Source organism: Camelina sativa, chromosome 4 (assembly GCF_000633955.1).
Source record: "Camelina sativa cultivar DH55 chromosome 4, Cs, whole genome shotgun sequence".
Classification (NCBI taxonomy): Eukaryota; Viridiplantae; Streptophyta; class Magnoliopsida; order Brassicales; family Brassicaceae; genus Camelina; species Camelina sativa.
In genome coordinates this window covers 11,288,209-11,314,119 of record NC_025688.1, presented here as the reverse complement: position 1 = coordinate 11,314,119, position 25,911 = coordinate 11,288,209, and the positions used below count along the sequence as shown (strand labels likewise).

The 25,911-nt window shown below is 39.2% G+C and overlaps 3 protein-coding genes across 3 annotated transcripts; 1 reads left to right on the top strand and 2 right to left on the bottom strand.

Moving 5' to 3' along the window:
• On the bottom strand, positions 13-5,275 carry LOC104780273 (serine/threonine-protein kinase Nek5-like). The gene is made up of 14 exons (XM_010504774.2): positions 4,802-5,275; positions 4,632-4,698; positions 4,477-4,542; positions 4,340-4,386; positions 4,170-4,215; positions 3,989-4,069; positions 3,857-3,899; positions 3,706-3,755; positions 3,252-3,333; positions 3,122-3,171; positions 2,812-2,885; positions 2,557-2,608; positions 1,813-2,457; positions 13-1,731 (listed from the first exon to the last, which is right to left on the bottom strand). Exons 1-14 carry the CDS (start codon positions 4,897-4,899, stop codon positions 229-231), a joined length of 2,904 nt encoding a protein of 967 aa, XP_010503076.1. The 5' UTR covers positions 4,900-5,275; the 3' UTR covers positions 13-228.
• LOC109124608 (apoptosis-inducing factor homolog A-like) lies at positions 7,437-9,555 on the top strand. The gene is made up of 4 exons (XM_010504773.2): positions 7,437-7,797; positions 7,944-8,200; positions 8,519-8,970; positions 9,063-9,555. Exons 1-4 carry the CDS (start codon positions 7,676-7,678, stop codon positions 9,333-9,335), a joined length of 1,104 nt encoding a protein of 367 aa, XP_010503075.1. The 5' UTR covers positions 7,437-7,675; the 3' UTR covers positions 9,336-9,555.
• Positions 12,041-13,639, bottom strand: LOC104783746 (putative F-box protein At3g44060). Its single transcript, XM_010508862.2, has 3 exons — positions 12,688-13,639; positions 12,466-12,609; positions 12,041-12,382 (listed from the first exon to the last, which is right to left on the bottom strand). The coding sequence occupies exons 1-3, from the start codon at positions 13,630-13,632 to the stop codon at positions 12,119-12,121; spliced, it is 1,353 nt and encodes a 450-aa protein (XP_010507164.1). The 5' UTR covers positions 13,633-13,639; the 3' UTR covers positions 12,041-12,118.

Genomic DNA, 25,911 nt, shown 5'->3' with positions numbered 1-25,911 from the left:
AAGAGGAACAAATAATCAACCAATAATCCCAGAGTCTGTATATACAATATTGGAAACACTTAACATCGATAACGGTGGCTGTACTTTCAAAATTTCGAAATGGATGTGTTTTGTTGTTTGTGATTCTTTTTACTGAGTGAATTGTTACTTTATGAAAATATGAACTTTATAGAAAACAAGTAACAAAGAAGAGAGTTTGGTTGTAAATGCTTGTATGTTACTTTACCTTCATGATACATTTCTGGAGCTGCCACTGTTATTATTATTGATGTCTTCGATCATCATTCCTTTAAGACTCTTTGCCAACCAAATAGCGGTTTCTCTAGGCGAAACTTTGTTCTTCCCGAACGGCTGCAACACAATGGCTAGCTCTTCGAGCCTGCTCTGTTCCAGCAAATCCGCAGATAGTTCCAATAGACCTTCAAGCGCCTCTGCTCTCTGTCTGAACGACTTGATGTCCAATGTCTCTTTCACAGCTGGAGCCGGAGTTGTTTCCTCATCAGGCATGAATGAGTTGGGTCTTGTCTCAGCTGGTGAAGAATCAGAGCAGGAGTTAAAGCTCTTTGTTTCTGAGTAGTTGGTGATGGGATCTGGTACTTCAGGGCGGGTCTCAGTTCTTGAGTCAGGCTCTGAAATGATCGATCTAGTGGTGGGTGATTCCGAGGGAGTTGGTACTTTTCTCACCTCCATTTCATCTCTCACAACGTTTATGAGTTTCCCCATGTCGACGGTCTGTACACCGACTTCAACACTTTCCATGACTGGCTGGTCGCTCCCTACACGGAAGCTGCTGTGTCGGATAACATGTATGAAATCATCAACAACTGGATGAAGATGGGAAGGATTGTTGTTCTGCTCAAGAGCTGAGTTCTGAGACACAAGGCATGCTTTGTTATCCGAGTGGGAATTCACTTGCATTTGGTGGGAGCTTGTTTTGTTATCTGAGTGGGAATTCACTTGGTGGGATGGTCCTACATGCAAAGGAATAGGTGCAGCTGTAGGAACAGAGGAGATGAATTCTTTGACTGTGAATTTGTCATCACCGTGGTGTCGTTGTGATGCATTAGGCTCGTAGCTCTGCATTGTTGCAGGGCTATCATTTTTCTGCAGAGTGGGCGAGCTTTCTTCTGGATGATGACGATAGGCAATAGTGTTTTGAACATCGGAAACAGTGTCAGGAGTTTCGTTTAGCCGCATACTGGTGCTGTGTTCTTCTCTGCGGATCATCATCTCTGAGGAGATTTCTGGAAATGAAGACGAGTATTCACTGTGACAGGATCTTCTGTGGTCATCAGGAGTTGTATGTTCTGACGTGTCGATATATGGGGTCGAAGCATCATCACAGAGCTCAAATGCCTGCATGGACAACGAAGACGATATTGAGTTGCTGCTTTCACTCTGCATTCCTTTGGAAGATCCGACAGAGGTTCTCTTTGGCTCCGGCGTATTCACAGGGGAAGCATGGACACGAGATTGATGAGAATTAGTTTCAGACTCTGACGGCACAGGTGGATGTTGCTTCATGGTGTCCTTGGCTGCCATATTTGGAATATCTGCTCCTAATTGTCTTGACTGCTGCGCTATCAAAGACGGTCTTCTTGGTAAAGTAGGAGGTGTTCTTTGCCTTCGCTTAATTGACATTACCTCTTCGGCCTCCTGTTTAGCAGCAGGAGATGGTGAAGTTCTGTCGCTTCTAGACTTAAGTTTTGGAGAAGAGTCAATCACTGGCATCTGCAACACGAATTTGTCAAACGAAATCCTTAGAATATCAACAAAAGTTGGGAACTAGAGAGCGAGAGAGAGAGAATATACATGATGCTTTGGCGGTATTGATCCTGGAGCCCTTGCGGAATCAGGAGCTAGCTTTGAAGGTGGGATAGGCGTATTTACGTTAGTATTGGAGCCATGAGCAACGTCACTGAGTTTGGGAATCTTTGATGGAGTTTCAATATTATTCTTCTGAGTTGGAACACTAGAAGGTCTCCCTCGGTTAGATCTCATGGGTGAACCATTTTCTCTAGCTTTCTCTTCTTTCAAAACCATCATGATGTTTCTGATAGTTTTTGGGTGCCTTGGTTGAATAATGTCTGGTCGCTGGTCACTCTGTACGGGCTTTAAAATCCCATGGCCATCTGGTTTCGCTGCTGAAACACTCTGGAGATTGTCATTTTCAGCTGGTTGTTGCACATGCTCGAGGGTGTCTTCATCATCGATTGAAGCTGAATCTGTCTCAGAGACTTTAGTACCATTACTTGGAACCACATATCGGATATTTTTGTCACTCACATAGAAGTTATCTTTTTCACTTGAACTATTGCTGTTCTGGCTTTCAGCCATACTCCTCCGGCCCTCGCGAGAATTAAGAGGCTTTTCTGGAGTTATAGACGCTGCAGAAAGGGTTGGACGGTACTGCTCAACATATGGCTGCAAATAAGGATGCTTCAAAATATCGGAGGCCTGAACAGAAATGAAGGAAAAAAATTATGATTAGTTAATTTCCATTCTGGAGGATAAATGCCATTAAGCAGACAGTTTCTGGTCCTAGAAAAATCATACGTTTGGCCGATACTCGGGGTTCTTCCTTAACATCCCCTTGATGAGTGCTTTTCTGCAGTATCAAACAGAGCAAAACAAAAAAGGAGAGAAATGTTATATAACATGTTATTGTATATCTGCCATGTTATAAATATTTCAGAGTACATATTTATAAAAGCTCATATCTTAGGGATGGTATTAATGGACAAGGCAAAGTGTCAAATCAAGAAATATAGAAGAACAGACTAGGCTTCAGATTAATAAAAAGAATCTTACAAAGATGGTGAATAGCACGGTGGCAATGGACCTATTGAGGAACGATTAACCTTACTTATAAGCCCTGCCATATCCTGAAACCATATAGCACATAAAAGCAAATTCCGTAAGGTCACCTTACTAAGGTACTTTGAAGAGATCAAATGCAGGGGTTTCTAGATCTGTTTGAGGCATAAAATTCGGTAATACACACAAGTCCATATTATAGCTCTTAACAATTTTCTACTGTTCAAAAGACATAAACTTCTCGTAGGAATGTTACAAACAAGAAATATTTAGACTGTCTAAGTGAACTTAAAAAAAGACTTACAAAAGCTTTGAAAGCAGGTCGATATGCAGCCATTTCATATATACAACAGCCTGTTCAATAACATAAGAGTCTTAGCTTCAATGGCAATAACAAAATTCTTAGGCGTTACAGAGGATAGAGTTGCATATACCTAGCGACCAGATATCTGATTTAAAACCATAAGGGATATCAGCAAGCAGTTCCGGGCACATGTAGTTTGGAGTTCCAACAACCTACATATAAAATCCCATGAGTCATAAACATCAATGCTATCACACTATGTATCAGTTCAGAAACTTGAGAGCAATCCTAAGAATAATTATTATGTTCTTGTGCTATGCAATAAGAGAAGTAACCCGTGACTGTTATAAACCTTAGTAACATATTATCTATTTTGATGCAGAATTCCTAATATTCATTTGTTGAAAAGAAGCAATCTTCATGCATCAAAGTTTGTTGGCATAACCGGCATAACCCATATCAAATGTGTTCAATTGCTAATGTGCCGTAAATACAAGCTGTAGGCTAACAACGCCGAAACCTACGCACTACCAGGACTAATTCGTTCTTTACATACACATATTACATAGACTTTTACAACATACCGAGGAAGTTAGGTCATCCGCCTTCATTGTTTTGGCAAGGCCAAAGTCCCCTGCAGACAACACATGAACACAAGATGAAACATAATTATTTAAAAATCCGCTTACATTCTGTTGCAGGTCAAATTAGGTGGATCATAAATCAAAAACGTACCAAGGCGGACGTCTTGATCTTTTGTAAGGAAAATGTTGGAACACTGGCAAGAACAGACTTCACAAATAAGTCCATAAAAAATTAAGCATAACACAGTAATTCAGACAACTACCATTGCCATAGTTTTTTTACCTTAAGATCACGATGAAGAACATAGTTAGAATGCAGATACTCAACCGCCAATAATAATTGAGTAAACCACTTGCAGAGTTTCTGCATAAAAAGGAACAACAAAATCACCATGACTAGTACTAATCAAATCAATCACCTAAATCATATTTATTAGAGAAACTTCCAGGTGAAAAGTAAGTACCTCCTCAGGAAAATAAACACCATTTGACTTTTTCATCAACTCAGCCCTGTAACCAAAACCATTTGATTTAAAACATATTCTTTGACTTCTGTGAACTAAACAACAAAAAGGAACAAAAAAAAAAAAAAGGACAAGTTAACTACAAAATCTTTAGAGAAAGTAAAACTCACATGTCTCCTCCTTCACAGTATCCAGTGACAATACAAACATAGCAACCCTGCATTTCCCAAATCAAAGCTCATGTCAAAATAACTAAATCTCCTTAAAAACCAGAAAAATAAAACAATAAATCAACTATAAAACTTACTTTCTCAACCCAAGCTTCTTTAAACTCCACAATATAAGGATGCTGAACTCTTGCAATCAAAGCCATCTATAAAAACTCACCAATGTTGTCAAAACACACAAAAATCAAGAACTAAACCGTTTTCGAAATCTCGAAAAAGACGATTCAAATTTCACCTCTTGATGAGCAGATCTCCGGCAACGTTCCGTTTGTCTAGCTAATCTGATCTTCTTCAAAACATACCTAAAACACACACCAATACAAAAAAAAAAAATCAAATCTATCTTCAAAGAAAAGAGTTTAAAAAAAAATTATAGATACAATGGATGAAAAATCTCAAATTTACTTCTTTCTCTCAGCTTTATGATGAACTAAAATGGCGGCACCAAAGGCTCCTCTCCCGATCTGTTCCATAAGCTCATACTGATCCATTCGTGACTCCATCGCTCTACCAAAAACACTTGCTTCTCTTCAAATCGCGATTATAAGAACTTGCTTCTCTTCAACGTAATCTTAAGCACTTGTTGTTTTCCCCTAACCTACACGCTTCGTTTTCCCCAGAGATTCGAAACTGCTCGATGTTTATTAAAGCATTGAACTTGAACCGCCGCAAAATCAAAAAGTCAGATCCAAATTTGTACTGAAGCCTTTCTCTCTGATTCTGGATTCGTCGTCTCGTCTCTTTCGTCTTCTGTGTTTTAGTTCACTTGCAGAGTACGAATCTACAAGGGAACAAACAAAACACAAAAAAAAAAATGTGATTCAGAGTAAAAATATTTTTATTTTTATTTTTATTTTTGGTTGTTGTAGGTTTGACGTGACGAGACGAGATTAGGAGAGTAGTTAAGTCAATTTAAGTTATTTTGTCAATAAGTTGGTAAGTTAAAACTAAATTAATCGTTTGATAAAAAAAAAAACGTAAATTAATCAACGTGTTTTCTTACTAATTAGATTTATTCATTACATCAATAATAGCTAACTAGATACATACTATGTAGTTTAAAGATTTTCCATACATATTTGGTAATTATAGGTTTGCATTTAAAAGATATAAATGACCATATTATGACTTTTTTTGTTTTCCTAAATTAACTTAAAAAATTCATTAGACCTTTAATAAAAAAATCGGTTGTAAAAGAATTTTCTATAATAAAAAAACTTATATAGTAATTTTTTTTAAATGGATATTTTAAGATATTTGTTAAAACTCCAAATTTAGTATTTTAACTAATTATGTGTTGTAAATACTTTATCAAAATTTAATATTTATCTGTTGTAAGGAAAAAAAAAAGTCTATCAAAAAATAAATTGTGGTATTATTGGGGAAAACAATATGTGGTATTTTGAGGTGTTTCCCTAAGGGGATATTTTACAAAAAAAAATGTAGTATTTTAACTAATACTGTACTAATTGTTATTTAAAGTATATGATCAGTTTTAATACTTTTTGGATTGAGTGTATTTAACATTTAGGATAACTTTAAATATTTAATCAAGATAGTACTAGCTACTATTGAATTTTACTTTTACTGTATATACTTTGTTGAAAACCAGAAAATGTGAAAATACTGAAATGATGAGGATTATTTGTTTAATTTCCATACCTAAGTGTGTTTTTAAAGAAATAAAAATTTAATGTGAAATAAATACAATAATGGGAGAGAGAGCCGACAAATCCAGCTGTTTTAATGGAAACGATACCTGCTTATCTGCTTGTCTCTCTACACCACTGTTACTAACAATAATTGATTGGATATTATTTTATTCTCTTAATGACGTGGCCGATCTCTCAACGTGACAAAATCCTTTATACTGTCTATATATATACGTAGTATTTTTTTTTGTTCAATATCTAAATTAATTTGATTATACCCCTCTACCTCTGTTCGACTGTTCCACTATATATTATCTCTCTCTCTAAATATATATAAGATTCTCTAATTAAAACACACAAAGTTTAATAATTACATTAATTGTATTTTTCTTTTGTCTTTTTTTTTGCAATGAAAACATCATTTGTATTGAATCAGAAAAAAAAAATCAACAATAAAAGGAAATACAGTAGAATATTAAAAATCATTAAACACCAAATTAAATTAAATGAGGCATTTAAAATTGGAAAACAAATCTAACAAAATGGAACCAAAAAAAAAACTTTTAAAACATCTTTGACAATGGGACATGGAGCAATATAAATAAGAGCTTTAAATCAGTTTTTTTTTTCCTTTTTTAGATCTTTCAAAAAAATGTGATAGATCATACGTAGATATGTCAATGGTGATTGAAACCAAAAGTTTAGGATGTATTTGGGTCAAGATATTTGGATTTTAAGGTCAAATCCATATTTGTGTATGTCTATATAGCTTATCTAGATTGATTCATGTGGGTTGTAGACTTGTAGCCTTTATAGGTTAACTTATACATTTGTCATTCCATTCAACCTCGTATATTTATAGTTGTTTTATTTATATAATAGTGTATCTAGTAAATAAATAAATTTAAATGATATGAAGGAAAATAATAGTATGGGAGAGAAAGTAATAATAGATAGAGATTTTATTTTGTTTTCTTCTAATAGTAGAACTAGAAGTATTACAATCCAACAAATTTATAGTACAAATCTTATCGGATATTTATACGCTAATGTCTTTGACCTTTGTAATACTCTTTTTTTTTTGCGTCCAATTCGCAAAGCATTTATTATTTTCACAGTCTAATCTTCTTCTTTTTTTTTTTTCTTGAAAATCATACCAGTAAAAATATGCGGTAAATAAAAAAAAATTGACTTTTTACTGTTGACTTTTATGTGGTAAATGTTACCAAACGGTTGAATAACCACTGTATTAACCGGGGCAGGAACGATTGCAGATAAAAAGAAGAAAAAGAAAAGTCAACAAAGATGTTCCCGCTTAAATTCAGGCCACTACTGGGCCTATATCCCAAGTTGAAAAGCCCATTTGAAAAAATTAAGAAATTTGCAACGAGTGAGGATCAGGGGGAAGGGAAACACGGCAGGATCCTTCCGCCGTGGGGGACGTCGCTTGACGTCACTCAAACACGTTAACCACACACAATTAAGTTTTTATTCCTCCTCTCCATCAACTTTAATACACCTATTTAATACAGCTGAGTGGGTATGTATGTATGTATGTAGTTGAAATCGAAATTGGAGAATTCGAGAAGTTTTCATTTTAACAAGTTGGATTTGAAATCGCGAAGATATGGAAAGAACAGAATCTGAATCATCAAAGGGGCGGAGAGTGGTGGTTATCGGCGGCGGAGTCGCCGGCTCTCTTACCTCTAAATTGCTTCAGTTCGATTCCGATCTCACCCTCATCGATCCGTAAGCTTGTTTAACTAATTCTTAATCATCGTTTTAATCTTAGATCACAGAATAAACTGTGATTTTATTTTGTCTTAATCTTTGATTAACCCTAATTAGGACATGGCTTAATTTGATTAGTAATATGTGTTTGGTAATAATAATAGGAAGGAGTATTTTGAGATTACATGGGCAAGTTTAAGGTCAATGGTGGAGCCATCTTTTGCTGAAAGATCAGTGATAAACCACAAGAAGTATTTACAAAACGGTCGTGCTGTGACTTCTCCTGCTGTTAATATCACAGACACTGATGTTGTTACCGCTGATGGGCTTGTCCTTGGTTATGATTATCTTGTCATTGCTACTGGTCACAATGATGTGCTTCCCAAAACTAGGCAAGAGAAGCTTTCTCAATACCAAGCAGGTATATGATCTTTCTTCGATCTGCACAAGTTTTGTTGTTTGTTTTCTCGTGTTTCTGTTCCTTGAGTTGTTTTGAGAATGCTTCAAGTATGAAGCAAGCGTACTCTGTCCTGTGCTAACTATTAGCTTACATATTGAGTTCTTGTGCGTAAATAAGCTTTGTGAATTAGGATGTAGAACTTGGTATGGCCTATTTTGACATTAGAATGTGATTTGAGTATCCGGGAGCCGAATTGGCCGTAGAAGAGTCGAATTGTATCCGAGGAACTATGGATGGTTTGGTTTATGTTTTCTTACACTTGGAACTATTTGGTTGCAGAGTATGAGAAGATCAAGTCCTCTGAGTCGATTCTGATTGTTGGTGGAGGCCCGTCGGGAGTGGAGCTTGCTGCGGAAATAGCTGTCGATTTCCCTGAGAAGAAGGTTACTATTGTACACAATGGACCGAGATTGCTGGAGTTTGTTGGCCAAAAAGCTGCAGACAAGGCATTGGATTGGATGAAATCCAAGAGAGTTGAAGTGCTATTGAACCAAAGGGTTGATTTTAATTCAGCTTCGGACGGAAATAAAACATACAAAACATCAGGAGGTGAAACGATACACGCTGATTGCCACTTCCTTTGCATTGGAAAACCTTTGTCTTCAGAATGGCTTAAAGGAACTGTTCTGAAAGATAACTTGGATGGCAAAGGAAGGCTGATGGTTGATGAGTACTTGAGAGTTAAGGGTCGCAAGAATGTATTCGCAATTGGTGATATTACTGATGTCCCGGTAAGTGCATGCCATATTTAGTACTATCAGAATGTTTTCTTCTTTCTTTAGTTACTATAACATATCAGCTGAATATATGATTCCTATGACAGGAGATGAAACAAGGCTACATTGCTGAGAAACACGCCTCTGTGGCTACAAAGAACATAAAGCTGTTAATGTCTGGTGGGAACGAGAAGAAGATGTCGAGTTACAAGCCTGGTCCAGATATTGCCATAATATCTTTAGGAAGAAAGGAATCAGTGGCTCAGTTCCCATTCTTGACAGTCTCGGGTTGCCTTCCTGGTTTGATCAAATCCAAGGATCTGTTTGTGGGGAAGACGAGGAAGGCGAGAGGGTTGGATCCTAATATTGTGGAGCCTTGAAAGATTGTGTTTATCAGTTCTAAGTTTCTTCATGATGAGATTCTTGTGCAGACGCTTTGGTCTTCTGTTTCATTTCATGTTTGTTGTGTGTTGATTTGGTTTAGTCCTTTTTTCTTGGTTTTCACAGGAGAGAGTTGGTGTGGTTTTGTGTCGTATACTGACTGTACTGTTGTATCATTACTCCGCAAAAGTATTTGTGCATCTTAATTTGGCCACACTACATTGTATAGTGATACTACAAAGTACAAATTGATAAAGCATTTAAGAAAATGAGACTAAAGAATGTTTCTAATTAAGGTCAAGTTGAATGCCCATTGATAAAGCATTTAAGTTTGCTTTATTGCTAATTAATTATAAGTTATGTTGCATGATACGTTCAGATCTGAGATGAACCCAGCTCGAAACACTTGCTAGTCTCAATCCGCGACTGAGAAAAAATGTCTTGATATCTTCTAGAATATTAACTCAAATTCACTTTTCTAGAAAGGAGAGTCTAGGAAAATGTCTTAGCTACAACCCTACCAAAAACCAATACCTTCCGAACGATTTGGGCAGTCAGATCCTCTTTCTCCCAAACACTCGCAGCTCTGTTTCTCTCTTTACTCTAAGAAAAAAGTTTGATCTCCCTCTCTTCCTCCTTTACACCAAATAACCAAGAGTTCTCTCTCTTTCTCTCCTTCTCCCTCATAACAATGTCGACAATAGCAAAAACATAGAGAGTAGGCGTGACTTTACGAAGGAGATTAGGGGTTTTTGGTTTAATTAGATTAAATCAGGATTTAATTAAACCAAAATCAACTAAAATCTAATCCTTTGATTTTACATTTTCAAAAAGACCCCTCTATGTTGACCATTTTCAAAACTACTTCTTTTTATGTACAAAATGATCAAATTAACTTTTCTTTGAGTAGGATGATCTCTCAAGCAACCATGATCTCACTTGTCCCAAGCTACCTTTAAGTACTTGCTTCAAAGCTCTCATGGATCATTACTTGATGTTTTATGTTTCCTTCTGTACGGCTTTGGGGAAAACCATTCTCTGTATTATGCTAAACTATGAGATTCTAATCTCTTACTCTTGTACTGGTTGATTTTGAATGAATGAAACCATACGTTTGTCCAAAAAAAAACTTTTCTTTGAGTGATATTAAGAATGTACAGTCACCAAAATCAAAATAATTTCCCGCCAAAATCAAAAAATTTCCCGTCAAAAATCGAAAAAATTCCTGCAAAAAAATTAAAAAAAAATTCCAACCAAAATTACGAAATTGGATTTTTCCGCCAAAATTTTTAAATCTTTTAAAACCTTATAAAAGCCTTGTAAATTCCGATTTGGGTTACCAACATTGGAGTTAATTTATAATTAGTGTTTGGCTGAAAAAAATGCCTTGTAAATTCTTTTTGGCGGAAATTTTTTTCCAAAAAATTTTTGGTGAGAAAATATGTCCGAAATTATTTGGCTGAAAAATTTTGTTTTTTCATTTTGTTGACTTAAATATTTTTCAAGTATGGGTAAAATAATCATTAAAAATTAAAAGAGTAAAAAAATGAAAATGGCCAAGAAGCGGCATTTTTGAATAGGGATATATCAAAAAATATATTTTAAACAAATTCTCAATGAAATTTCAGTCGGTTTGTAACAAATCATTAGATTAACAACGGCCAATTCCTTGTTACATGATTTATGTCGGTTTAGATTGTGACGTAGATTAATTGACAAAGTTTTAACAGTTAAAATTTTTATAGCAAACGTTTTTGCAGTCAAAGTCGATTAGTCGTTACCAATCGGCCTCTAATGCATTAATTATTTTCTCTAAAAAATTTAACAAAAGAACCTAAAATATAATTTAAAAACCCAATATGGCAATATATAAAAAAGGATATAAATAGAGATGCATCTAAAATGAGAATTCTGCCCATATATATATATATATATATATATATATATATATATCATCAGATGAAACATTGCTGAGAAACATGCCTTGGTGGCTATAAAGAACATAAAGTTGTTGATGTTTGTTTGGGGAGGAGAAGAGGATGTTGAGTTACAACAACTTAAAAGCCTGGACATGCAAAATTGTACATCTTCTTACGGAAGAAAGGAATCAGTGGCTGTGGCTCAGTATCCCATTCTTGACAGTCTCGGGTTGCGTACCTGGTTTAATCAAATCTAATGAAGGCTCTGTTTGTGGGGAAGACGAAGAAAGCAAGAGTGCTGGACTGGATCCTAAGTTGTGGAGCCTTGAAGACTGTGTTTACCAGTTCTAAGTTTCTTCATGATGAGATATTGAGATTCTTGTGTGCAGACGCATTTGCTTTTTTTTTTTGTAATACACTATGTAAAGAATCTTTTTGATTTCTCAGATTGGTTCGGTTTACACAGAGATAAAAAAAAAATAGCTGAGATTGTAGTTTCCCAGCAAAACACACTAGCTAGCTTGAAACAGGAGATGTGCAATAAACAAGAGACATTGAGACTTTGGCAGCAGATCAAACAAGAATTAAAAAATCAAGCATTGTACCCCTTACGCTTGGAAAATACGTTATTCTTTAACATAAAAGTAACCAAAGTTGATCAATAAGCCATAGCTTATGGACCAATACAAGCTCAGAAACCCCTAAAATTTAAATGGTAACTAATAATAAGCTAATTTTTCTTGTTCAATAAGCCATCGCTTTTAGAGCAATATAGCTCAGAAACCACTAACTAAAACAAAACAATAGGTAAAATCATTAATTTTTAAAGAAATACAATAACTTATGATTAATGCATGTGATGATCACATGACTTGTATCTTGAGCTTGGAGGAAGCTGTTGGAAGCTTCAAAAGGTCCTCAGTGAGTTGCTTCTTTTTGGTGTCGTCCATTGAAGGTGAAACGTGGACTTTCAACACTTCAAGACACTCCATATTCTGTAAGAAATGTCTAACGTGTTTCAGCTCGCTTACATATCCTTTATACTTGATGATACGCAACATAATTATTCGGTTATTCCGGGGAATACTAGTAAACCGATGCCGTCTACATGGGAAACAATCCAGACCCTGAAGCATCAAGAGGATAATGTCATGCCATAGTGAGATAAATATAAAGTAAGATTTGTTCAGGGTTTGATTTTTTATCATACCGAGAGAATCAGAGTTTTAAGATTTGGAGACCGATGTAGCAGACGTGGCAGAAGCAATTTCCAACCTTCTTCTTTACTAGAAAAGACTAAATCAACGAGGTTGTTGAACACGGGTAATCCATCTTTGCAGCTTACTGAAATCACCTGAAACACACACACAATAAATGTTATCCTGTTTCTAATCAAAAAGATGATGAGACCAATCTACACACGGAAACTAACCTCGACAGCATAAGAAGTCAAGTGAAGGGTCTTGACATTGCGTATCCCACTGATGAGATCCCTCACATTCGGTTGCTTGTCAGCTTTTAATAATTCAAAGTCCAATGTAGCTTTGGCAAGTGAATTGAAACGACATTGCGGAGATTCATTCCCAAGATAATCAGAGTAAAAGAAGTCGACAACGTTAGGGGTGTCAAATGAAATTATTCTGGAAACAGAATCACCATTGCGATGGCCAAAGATAACGGAGAGTTTCTTAATGGTTTTGCTGGATATGACGTTTGAATAATTTGGAGTAAACCGGGGATATCGTATGGTTAAGTCTTCAAGTACAGGGCAAGCAGGGAGAAGCAAATTAGATAATTGATCATCCTTAAACCTGATTGAACGAAGAAAGAGAACCTTTAGTGCTGGGAGAGATGCATCCGGAACGTTTGGGAAGTCTGACAATGGTATTTCCAATGATAGCTTAACAAGTGTTGTGCTGGTGAAGACTTTGGATGGGATTGAAAACATCCACGTATTTCTTATGTGTAGATGAAGATCAGAGACACCGTGTTCCAGGGCATAACATATCCATCGGTCAACGTCACCTTGTTCAACTTTATAATATTTACAAAGTTTAAGTGAGAACTTGTTTATATTGTTACCCCCTTGCAATTGCAAAGCCAATGTTCTGTCCACAAAATCATTGAATCTCTTTCGCATGTCTTCACTAGTCTCATATTTATATCGTTTATTATTTCTCGGGTGGCAAAAGATGTAAGTGTCGAAGCCAAAATTGTGAGTGAAAGCAAACAGAGCTCTCCACCTCTTGGAGAGAACAGAGGTTGAAACAGCTTGTTTTGTGGGAAGGAAGGATAAGATTTGGAGAAGGAGATCATCAGAAAGACAATCCATTGATGTCGGAGTCAACTGTTTAGCAACTTCTTCTCCATGTCCCATATCAAGCTTTGAGAGTCTTTGTTGTTGATTTGCTTTGCTGCTCGGTATGCCTTATATTGAGCCCTGGCTTAGGGTATTTTTTTTTTTATCTTAAATTTTATAGTTATCTTCAATTTACGATCTCTATTTTATCATAAATTTTAAAGTTATCTTTAATTATAAATTTAAGGATAATTTCTACATATTTTCTAAGGCTAAATGTGGAATGTAAGACTAATCTCTAACCACTTTTAACCACGTGTCAATAGAGATTTAATATATAAATTTAAACTAATTGAAATCTTATTGTGTAAGTGTTTAATTTTTTGTTTTTTTTTATTGGTCATCTGTATTGACCATGGCCGATCATGTTAGGGCCAAGGGCGTGTCCGTGGCCAAGGGCGTGTCCGTACCGTACGGACGTCCGTACAACTCTACAATAAGGCCAGGCCAAATGTAATGAGATACATAAGAGGAGAAGAGGAGTTCGGTCCATCAACAGCCCATAAGAAGGATCGAGAACACTTCTTGTAGCCGTTGGAGGTGTAGAGGGAAGAAGGACTCACGTGTGAGTGTATGCAAGTTGACCTCTCTAATGTCACTATCAACACTTGGGAGCGCACCCTTACCTCTCTCTATATGTCTCTATCTTATGTTTCTATTTGTGTAAAAGGGTAGGGATTTAACCTAGTCTTGGCCGCCTATTTAAGGGTGTAGCCACATGTTGTATTTGAACTATTCTAATCGAATACACTTAGCTAGACATTCTCTTTGTTCTTCACCATACTCTCTCTAATACTACCATTCTCTTCCACTAATTCTAACATGGTATCAGAGCTTGGTTGTCGTTCTTGACCAACCAACTCTTCTATTCTATTCCTATACTCACATTCTTCTCTTCGCCATCACTGTATCTCGCCTACTTCGTGTTTACCCACCGGACAAAGAGTTTATCCAGCGGTCCATAGCACTTGGCGATGGAGAACTCGAAGCCAATCACTACACCGGTTGTTCTCAAAGGAACAAACTATTTGCTGTGGACAAGAACCACAAGAACCGCCCTTGGAGGTCGTGGCCTTTGGAGCCATGTCGAAGCCGACTATGTTCCAAAGCAAAACCTCAAAGGAGAAGAAGAGCGCGCTTCCGAGGTGGAAGTAGAGGAAGAGAGCGAGAGGAAGGCCAAGTGGTTTCAAGAAGACCAAGTGGTCCTATCTGTTCTCCAAAACTCTCTCGACACACCAATCCTTGAAGCATACTCCTACTGTGAGACGGCCAAGGAGCTTTGGGAAACGCTTAAAAATGTTTATGGTAATGTCTCTAACTTGACTCGAGTGTTTGAAGTCAAGAAGGCTATTAATGAGCTCCATCAAGATGATTTGGAGTTCACTAAGCACCTTGGTAAGTTTCGAGCATTATGGTCTGAACTCGATATGTTGAGGCCAAGTACACTCGATCCGGCGGTACTGAGTGAAAGGAAGGAGCAAGACAAGGTCTTTGGCCTCCTCCTCACCTTGAATCCATCCTTCAATGACCTCTTGAAGCACATCCTTAGGGCTGACAAACTACCCTCCTTTGAAGACATTTGTTCTCAAATCCAAAAGGAACAAGGATCACTCGACTTGTTTAGCGGTAAGGGGGAGCTTGCTACGGCCAACAAAGGAGTATACAAGCAAGAGGATAGGAAGGTGTGGATATGCGACCATTGCAAGAAGCGAGGTCATACTAAAGACAAATGCTGGATACTCCATCCCCATCTTAAACCGGCCAAGTTCAAGGCTAACCTCTCGAAGGAAGCGACTAGTGACAAGGGAGCCGGTTCATCGAAGCAAGGAGATGAGGCAGCCATGACCGCAGCCTATGGGGAGATAGTGAGAAAATCGGACCTTGAGGCACTCATTCGCTCCATTGCCTCACTCAAGGAGTCTGGTATCTCTTTCTTTACCTCTAAGCCGAATAACTCACTTGTCATTGACTCGGGTGCTTCTCACCACATGATTAGTAACCCTAGTCTAATTAACAACATAGAACCGGCTTTAGGGAATGTTATTATTGCTAATGGAGAACAAATACCTGTGAAAGGAATAGGGGACTTGAAACTATTTGATAAGACCTCAAAAGCTTTCTTTATGCCTATCTTCACCTCTAATCTTCTATCGGTTAAGAGGGCCACTAATGATTTAAAGTGTTATGCAATCTTTGGTCCTAATAGTGTTCATTTTCAGGATATTGAGACTGGGAAAGTTCTTGGAGAAGGACAAGGGAGTGGAGATCTCTATGTCTTAGAGAAAACCTCACCAAACTTATCTACCTCTATTAAGTCTTGTTTTGTTGTTAATTCGGATAGTGTGTGGCATGCTAGATTAGGCCATCCTCATTCTCGTGCTCTTGCCTTAATGTTACCAAATGTTTCTTTTGATAACTCAAGTTGTGAGTCTTGTATTCTTGGTAAACATTGCAAGTCTATTTTCCCTAAATCTACCACCATTTATGAACATTGCTTTGATTTAGTACATTCAGATGTATGGACTTCACCATGTCTTTCTAGAGATAATAACAAGTACTTTGTGACTTTCATTGATGAAAAATCTAAGTATACATGGATTACCTTGTTACCATCAAAAGATAGGGTGTTTGATGCCTTCATGAATTTCCAAAATTATGTTACTAATCATTTCAATGCTAAAATCAAGGTACTTAGATCAGACAATGGTGGAGAATATACAAGTTACAAGTTCAAAGAACACCTAGCCAAGCATGGCATTCTACAACAAACTAGCTGCCCATATACGCCCCAACAAAATGGGGTGGCCGAGAGGAAGAATCGCCATCTTATGGAGGTGGCAAGATCAATGATGTTCCACTCCAATGTCACTAAAAGGTTTTGGGGTGATGCTGTGATGACCGCTTGTTACTTAATCAATCGGACCCCAACCAAAGTTCTTCACGACATGTCTCCATTTGAGGTACTCAACAAATTTAAACCTTCATTGGACCACTTACGTGTATTTGGCTGTGTATGTTTTGTGTTAGTTCCTGGAGAGCAAAGGAGTAAACTCGACGCTAAGAGCACACGGTGCATGTTCATTGGTTACTCTACAACTCATAAGGGGTACAAGTGCTATGATCCGACGACTAGTCGCCTATATGTTTCTAGGGATGTACGGTTCATAGAGAATGCTGGCTACTTCGACAAAAAGGACTGGCACAGCCTTAAAGACCTCTCTCATTCACCTAGTGATCGAGCCTCGAGCTTGAAGTTCTTTCTAGACCACTTAGGCAACCCGGCCCCTACACCGGACCGTACACGACCTGAGTCAGAATCAACGATGGACGCCAGCCGGTCCGGGGGTGGGCCGGCCACAACTGATGACCAAGGATCTCCAGAGCTCGAAAACGCTCCTTCTGAACCTGGCCCACCGACGGTGCCACCTACAACATCGACCGTACCTGGTACCCATGACGCCACTACGGCGCCACCTACAATGCCTACCGAGGGTCATCTTGACGAGGCCGGGGACAGTGATGAACTGCCTATGTTAAGTGATGAAGTCAGACCTCCTCAACCTATCTTACGTAGAAGTGCACGGGTTAAATCTCACCCCTCTACCTGGAAAGACAAGAGGGTCTACTACAACAACCAAGCCGTCGCTCATCCTATCCAGGCCACTTGTTCGCTTGTGCTGTTACCACCGGATCACCAAGCCTTCATCAGTCACCTTGACGCCAATTGGGTCCCTCAAACCTATGATGAGGCCAAGGACCACAAAGTCTGGGTAGATGCGGTCAAAGACGAAACCGACGCTATGATCCGCAACCATACATGGGATGAAGCCGACCTTCCTAACGGGAAAAAAGCGGTCAGTTCAAAATGGGTATTTACCATCAAGTATCTGAGTACGGGCGAGATTGAACGGCACAAAGCACGCTTAGTTGCTCGTGGATTCACTCAGACATACGGCACCGATTACACGGACACATTCGCCCCGGTGGCCAAACTCCATACAGTCCGGGTCGTGCTCTCCTTGGCGGTTAATCTATCATGGGATTTGTGGCAAATGGACGTCAAGAACGCCTTTCTTCAAGGCGAGCTTGAAGAAGAAGTCTACATGACTCCCCCACCGGGTCTTGAGGACATAGTCACTCCAGGCCGCGTCTTACGTCTCCACAAAGCCATCTATGGCCTCAAGCAGTCTCCACGGGCTTGGTACCACAAACTCACCTCTGTTCTCAAAGCTAGTGGCTTCAAGCGTTCGGAGGCTGATCACACCCTCTTCACACTTACCACTGCGCGGGGCATTGTCGTGGTCCTTATCTATGTTGATGATATCATTGTGACCGGTGACGACAAGGATGGTATTCATGACATCAAACGCTCTCTTCAATCTAGTTTTGATATTAAAGACCTTGGTGCACTAAAATACTTCTTAGGCATTGAAATTTGCCGCTCTCCGGAGGGGCTCTTTCTTTCGCAAAGGAAGTATACCCTTGATCTCTTGGCTGAAACAGGAAAGCTCGGTGCCAAACCGGCGCGCACTCCACTTGATGAGGACTACTAGCTCAAGCGAAAGGGGGAGAGTCTTAGGGCCAAAGAGGGCAAACCGCGTGAACCCATGGATGAGCCATATGAAGATGTCACTCGATATCGACGCCTTGTAGGTAAGCTGATATACCTCACTATCACACGACCTGACATATGTTATGCTGTGAATCAGGTGAGCCAACATATGAAGGCCCCAACCAAGTACCAATGGAGCATGGTGGAAAGGATCCTAAGCTATCTTAAGGGTAGCCCGGGCCAAGGCATATGGATGGGCAAGAATGAAAACACTGAGATTGTGGGCTATTGTGATGCTGACTATGCTGGAGATACCTTGGATAGGAGGTCAACCACGGGGTACTGCACATTCGTAGGAGGGAACCTAGTTACATGGAAATCAAAGAAGCAAAAAGTTGTCTCTTGTTCGAGTGCCGAAGCCGAGTATCGAGCAATGAGGAAGCTAACCAATGAGCTGATTTGGTTGAAGGGACTTCTTAAGGATCTTGGCATTGAATCAGAGAAACCAATCACCATGCACTGTGACAATGAAGCTGCAATCCATATAGCTACCAACTCAGTCTTTCATGAGAGAACCAAACACATTGAAACCGATTGCCACAAGGTTCGAGAAAAGATAGAAGAAGGGGTAACGTTACCGTGCCACACTCCAAGCAAGGATCAGTTGGCGGATATCCTCACCAAGGCTGCGAGTCCTCAAGTCTGTGAATACATTCACAGCAAACTAGGACTCGTAGACCTAACACATCCATGATCGACTCACCTAACTCGTGGATATCACACTCTTTTTCCCTTGGATTAGTTTTGTCCCATGAGGTTTTCTAAACCAAGGTTCTTAACGAGGTGATACTTCACGGGTTCCAAGCTTAGCCTTCCCGATCGGCTAAGCTTGAGGGGGAGTATTGACCATGGCCGATCATGTTAGGGCCAAGGGCGTGTCCGTGGCCAAGGGCGTGTCCGTACCGTACGGACGTCCGTACAACTCTACAATAAGGCCAGGCCAAATGTAATGAGATACATAAGAGGAGAAGAGGAGTTCGGTCCATCAACAGCCCATAAGAAGGATCGAGAACACTTCTTGTAGCCGTTGGAGGTGTAGAGGGAAGAAGGACTCACGTGTGAGTGTATGCAAGTTGACCTCTCTAATGTCACTATCAACACTTGGGAGCGCACCCTTACCTCTCTCTATATGTCTCTATCTTATGTTTCTATTTGTGTAAAAGGGTAGGGATTGAACCTAGTCTTGGCCGCCTATTTAAGGGTGTAGCCACATGTTGTATTTGAACTATTCTAGTCGAATACACTTAGCTAGACATTCTCTTTGTTCCTCACCATACTCTCGCTAATACTACCATTCTCTTCCGCTAATTCTAACAATCTGGATTATATATATATATGGTGTTAAAACCAAGTGATTACAACCTGCAATGCACACTACAGTTTTTCAAAAAATTCCGGCTGTCATTTCCTACTAGAACTAATCTGGACAGCATCATTTGAACAAACATGACCTGTCAATTAGCGGTAAGACCTATACCAAAAAACTCCCATCTTTACCAACTATAAAGAGGATGAAACTCTCTCATCTTCAAATACCTGCTGCAACCATCTAGGATAACTAGCTGCTACATAGGACTGCAGTCTGCACTCACTTGTGACGCTTTAAGCGATGAGAAAAGCTCCTCTATTAGTTGTTGGACTTTCCATTTTCAATCCCCACTGCACAAAAAACTCCAACCTCCTTCGTAACTCTCCTGATTCATAGTAGAAGGATGGCCAAGCTTTTGGTCGAAGAACGCAATTGACTAGCAACTTGTCTTCAAAGGCAAACAAAACGTTTACACATTTGTGTTCGATCATACTTTCCATCGCCCAAATGACAACTAGAAAATTGACCTGATCTCTGCTTGTGGTGTTGGAAAAGGCTCTACGGCTATGTAAAATCACCTCACCTTTCTCATTCCTCAACACCCACGCCCCACCTCCCATTTGATTCCTTCGAGACCATGATACCCCAACATTACATTTAAACCATGATGTATCAGGTGGTTTCCACTTTTCACCTCTCACTCCACTTCTCTCCCCATTGTTGCTCCCATCATTACTGGTTTCCACAGGTCTTGGACTTACTGGAATAATTTCTTCTCCATTTGAATCCAATCTTTGAGCTGTAAACCATTCCTCGACATCGTCTTCGATTTTTTGAACTGAAGTCGGCAACAGAAAGCTTTTACCTTCAAAAAACAGTGAATTCCTGTTCTTCCAGATTCTCCATATAATCCATGGAAAACTCTTTCTCAGTTGAGTTGGCCAATGAATATTATCTCTGTTAACCAGTAAATGATGCATGTTTGAATAAACAGAACCTTTATCAAACCCATTTTCAGGGGATGGATAATCTGATAATGCCCAAACTTGTCTTGCCATACTGCATTCAAATAAAACATGATTTACTGATTTTCCATCTTGACCACACGCTTGACATCTCTCATCAAGGCTGAGTCCTCTGCGATTCAGTTTGGATAGTACCGGTAAGGCTCCACTTAAAACTTTCCAGAGAAAGACTTTTAGCTTTGGATCAGTTTGCAATTTTCAGACCTGTGCTTTGAGAATGTTGATCGATGGTTGCATATCAGCTTCTTGTATATTCCTCTGATTGTTAATTTGACAAGCAAGCCAATATGCTGACTTTACCAAAGAGGCTCCACTCTTATTGAATTTCCAACCTAAAAAATCCTCTCTGGCTACCACTGATTTCTTTTTCCTAATTTTGACGATATCAATAGGCAAGAAATGGTAGTGTAGCTTTTGTAGATCCCAGTCTCTATGCCCAAAGTCAATAAGGTCCTCCACCTTGAGGTTGATATCAATGATTGAATTCTTTATCCATGGAGGTCTCATGACATCATCATCAATCCATGGGTCCATACAGACTTTCAGTGATGCCCCATTACCAACTCTCTTCATCAATCCTTTGATTAACAAATCCCTACCAAAGATGATGCTTCTCCAACCATATGAAGGTCTGGTACCTATTCTTGCATCTAAAAAGGAAGAATTGGGGTAGTACCTTGATTTTATCAGCTTTGAGAACATACAACTTGGTTCCTGCAACAGTCTCCAAGCCTGTTTGGCTAACAGGGCTTGATTGAAAAGTCTGATATCTTTAAACCCCATGCCTCCTAAATCTTTGGATAAACATAACTTCTCCCAGCTAATCCAATGAATCTTCTTTCGATAATCACATGAACTCCACCAGTAGTTTGCAATTGTGCTTGACAGATTAGTACAAGTAAATTTAGGCAGCTTGAAACATGACATTGCGAACACTGGCATCGCCATTGCCACAGATTTAATCATGACTTCTTTTCCACCTAGAGACAATGCTTTCGCATGCCAGCTAGAGACCTTTGAGTTGAGTCTATCTTTAATATAGCTCAAAATTTCCACCTTCGACCCGCTAAAACATTCAGGTAGTCCTAGGTACTTACCCGCTCCACCTTCATCATGAATACCCATTTTGATCTGAATCTCGTGTTTCACCTCCTCTGATACTCTCGAACCAAACGTGATAGCAGATTTAGACAGATTTAGTTCTTGACCTGTGACCTTGCCATATCTTGTCAGGATTGCCAAAAGAGTCTCGGCTTGTTCAGCTGAAGCTTTACACATAAAGAGGCTGTCATCCGCAAACAAAAGATGATGTATAGCTGGACCACTCTCATATAATTGAATACTCGATATTGTACCTTCACTTTGAGCTCTATTAAGGAGATGAGTTAACCCCTTAGTGCACAGAACAAATAAGAAGGGTGATAAAGGATCCCCTTGTCTTACTCCCCTTTGAGGTTTGATCATCCCATGAGGTTGATCATTAATGAGAACTGAAAAAGTCACTGAAGAGATACAGACCATTACCAGTTCCACCCATCGGATACTAAAACCCATCGCCAACAATAGAGAATGAATATAACTCCATTCCAGACGATCATATGCTTTGGACATGTCAGTCTTGATAGCCATGAAACCAGTAGACACCCTCGGGATTGTGTGCATACTGTGACAATCTCTTGTGCTACCAAAATATTGTCTGATATCAACCTATCAAGAACAGAGGCCGTTTGCGTTTCGGACACTATGATTGACAGCAGAGGCTGTAGCCTTTTTACCATAATTTTGGAGATGACTTTGTAAAGAACCGAACACAGACTGATCGGTCGGAGATCCTTCATCAATGAAGGATGTAGAATTTTTGGCAACAAACATAAGTGTGTATAGTTCCATTCCTACCCTCCTCAAAAAAAACTTTCACCTCTTTGATTACTTGCTCTCCCACAGTTTCCCAGTAAGTTTGAAAAAAGAGTGCTGACATCCCATCAAGACCTGGGGCAATTGCTGGATTGATGGAAAACATTGCTTCTTTTATTTCTTCCTTAAAAACCGTCCTTAATAACCCTCTATTCATATCCTCAGTGACTCTACTCGGGAAATCTGATAACCAAGACTCAAAGGGAGTGGGGTTAGAAGAAGAGAATATAGATTGGAAATACTCCACAGCAACCTCTCCTTTGGCAGCCTCAAATTTCTGATCAACTCCATTCTTGTCTGTTAAGAAGGCTATTCTTAGCCTTGCCCTATTCTCCTTAACTGAAGCGTGAAAAAAACTTGAGTTTCTGTCTCCACTTCTTAACCAAGCAAATCTGCTTCTTTGGCTCCAGAAAAGTTCTCCTCTCTATAGGCTAATGCTAATTCCTTTTTCAAAGAAACTACTAACCCAAACCTTGGCAAGGAGGAGGACTGCTCGTGTTCTAAGGATCTTTCAATCTGAGAAATGGCATCTTGAGCGTTTAGAGAATTTGCCTTTTTCCAAACACTGAGAGCCTTACGACAGAAACGTAATCTTTGAGATACTAAAACCTCATCCTCACCTGATTTGTTACCCCACGCCTGAACTATTGCCTCCGCCACATTTGGTTTACCCAGCAGCCTCTTGTCAAAACAAAATTGACCTCTATACTCCTCTTGTGAGTCCATCAGCTTGATCAAAATGGGTCTATGATCTGATCCCCTCATCTCCAAGAAGTATTGATATGAAGCTGGAAACTGAGAGAACCATTCCTTGTTACCAAAACACCTATCAAGTCGACTTTGAATCCAAAGATTATAGCGTCTACCAGCCCAAGAGAAGCTATTACCTTTGGTATCCAATTCCTTCATTTCACAGACTTCGATCATCTCAGCAAAAGGTTGGAAAAGAGATTCACATCTTCGAGGACCACCAAGCTTTTCTCCGTTGTGTAAGATATCATTGAAATCTCCCAAAATACACCATCTCTCCTTACGACTCACTCCTATCCTGCTTAATCTTTCCCAATTCTCCTTGCGTTTCTTTGAAACAGGGTCACCATATATACACGAGACAAAGAAGGAGAAAGCCCCAAACTGAACTTGAAAATCCATCAGGTTTTTATCTACATATTTAAAATCAACCTGAACTCCGCTTCTGATGAAAAAAGCTAAACCACCGCTTTTACCAACTAGTTCGACAGTGAAAACCCTCTCATAGCCCAACCACACTTGTAAATCTACTAAAACATTTCTACTGTGCATCATTTCCATTACAAACAGAATCTCAGGGAAGTATTTTTTACGCAATTCTGTGAGACGATGAATCGCCAAGTCTTGAGACCGTCCCAAGCCTTGGCAAGTCCAGCTTATCATACTCATTGCGCGTTGGGCAGTCCCTCCTTTGGGACTACCTCCAAGGGGATCAGTTTAGCCGACTTCGCAGTACTAGGACCCTCATTGCTTTCCTTTTTTCTTTTACCCCAATACTTAACCCTAACTTCATTTCTTGAATCACCTCAATATGCCCCACCTCCAGAGGTTTAGCTTTTCTTGTACTTTTGGTGGGTCTGTTTCTTGCTCTAGGCTTTTTAGGCTTAATCCCGGACGAACCAGCTACAAAAGAGCCAGTTCTGAAAACCGTCGAATTAACCTGAAAAGGCTGAGAGAGAGCTAGGAAGTTCCTCGAGTGGTGGATAGAAATCTGATTGCTCTGATCCCTTCTCCATAGAGACCTATCTGTCTCCGAATTTCTTTCCAAACTCCTGCTTAGAACAGGAGCCTCTCTTTCTGGCCTCTCCAAATTATAACCAACCTCTTCATAGTTGAACACCATGCCTTTATCTTTATTCAGATCCAAGTGAACCAGCGGTAAAGGCTCCAACCTCAATATCAATTTTTGAAGCATGGGGTCCCTCTCCACTTCACTCACTGACTTTCTGATCTTTTCAATTCTCCAGTTTTTTTCTCCTTCGTTAGATGTCAGTAGATACTGTCTCATACCTTCAAGCACATCCGGTGCTATCTTAGGTCTACCTGAATCGACATCAACTCCTACTTGATCCTCTCTTAAGACTCCAAAGAGTGGATCAGACTCTTTAAGAAACAAAGGTTTATTTTTCCTTTCAGCAGGTTCACCCCTTTGCTTAGCCTTCTTCAGCTCTTCTCTTTCCTTTAGCACTAAAGGGCAAGCATCTTTTTCGTGGGTGAGTCTTTGAAATTTATAACATCGCTTTTGCACCCTTTCATATTGAAATCTGACTGTCGCTGATCCACCTCTTGGTAAATTGACCACTTTGGAGGTTCTCAAAGGTCTAGATACATCAAACAAGATTTTTACTCTCACATACCCCTGAAGTTGAGGCTGCTCCGGGTCAAAAGCTACTTCTAGCACTTGACCTAAAAGCTCCCCCAAGGCTGTTATTGCTGCTTTTGTGTAAAAGTTGATCGGCAGATTCCAGATCTGGACCCAGATCGGCATTGTTTGAAGATAATTCAAGGGCGGGTCTTCATACCATCGATCCACTACTATTGACCATTCATTAAACGTATGTGTTCCTTTGCTTAAAACATCTTGTAAATCATACTCAGAATCAAAGATGAATTGGAACTTTTCCTTGTCTAGAGCTATACCTCTTACTCTTCCTTCTTTTTGCCATTTTCTTGGCAGATTTCTCAACAGCCTATGCATCGGCTGTGCCTCTGGGTTTAAAATCCTTCCAACCAGACTGATTGCATTTCTCACCGAAGATGAGAATTCCGGTGGATCCGGCATTTCAAAAGGAAGATCTTCTTCTTCGTCAAGCGACAAGGCCATAAGGGCTTTATCCATTGCCGCGGACATCTTCTTACGAAAAACTCTGACTTGATAAGAAACAACTAACAAACCCTAATTTTTGGGGAGGATTTGATCAATTATCTTAACTTTCTCTCGAAACAGGATGGAAATCGGTAGCAGAAACGTGTTTTTCTAAACAGTACTCTCTTCTCAAGCTTAGACAAAGACTCTAACTGAGAAAGAAGGTCCTAAGCCCAAAAAAGGGAATCAGTGAAATCGAAAAAAGTTGTAAGTCCTTGTGTAAGTGTTTAATTAAGATTCACTTTTTGCAGCTGTCGCCTCCAAGTTGAACTCTATCAAATCTTCTTATCCCACGTAGTAGGAATTGAGTTAAGGACTGGACTCAATAATGTCAAAAATAAATAAATAAAGATTTTTTTTTTCCACAAATCAATTATATTAATAACAAAAAGTGTTTACAAAATACAGAAACATTCCTATGCAACCGTTATATGCAAATACATGAAATTGATACAATTTCAGTGAAGGAGTGGAAGTGACCCTACTGTTATTTAGACTTCTAGGCAACAGATAAAATCTGTTAAGTCCCCCCCCCCCCCCC

Coding starts and splice junctions, on each gene's coding strand:
- LOC104780273 (XM_010504774.2), bottom strand. CDS start 4,899: ATGGAGTCACGAATGGATCAGTATGAGCTTATGGAACAGATCGGGAGA. Junction 3,756..3,856: donor AGATCAAGACGTCCGCCTTG/GTACGTTTTTGA, acceptor TGTTGTCTGCAG/GGGACTTTGGCCTTGCCAAA. Junction 2,609..2,811: donor CCGTGCTATTCACCATCTTT/GTAAGATTCTTT, acceptor TTGATACTGCAG/AAAAGCACTCATCAAGGGGA.
- LOC109124608 (XM_010504773.2), top strand. CDS start 7,676: ATGGAAAGAACAGAATCTGAATCATCAAAGGGGCGGAGAGTGGTGGTT. Junction 7,798..7,943: donor GATCTCACCCTCATCGATCC/GTAAGCTTGTTT, acceptor TAATAATAATAG/GAAGGAGTATTTTGAGATTA. Junction 8,201..8,518: donor GCTTTCTCAATACCAAGCAG/GTATATGATCTT, acceptor ATTTGGTTGCAG/AGTATGAGAAGATCAAGTCC.
- LOC104783746 (XM_010508862.2), bottom strand. CDS start 13,632: ATGGGACATGGAGAAGAAGTTGCTAAACAGTTGACTCCGACATCAATG. Junction 12,610..12,687: donor TGACTTCTTATGCTGTCGAG/GTTAGTTTCCGT, acceptor TGTGTGTTTCAG/GTGATTTCAGTAAGCTGCAA. Junction 12,383..12,465: donor TTAAAACTCTGATTCTCTCG/GTATGATAAAAA, acceptor TTGATGCTTCAG/GGTCTGGATTGTTTCCCATG.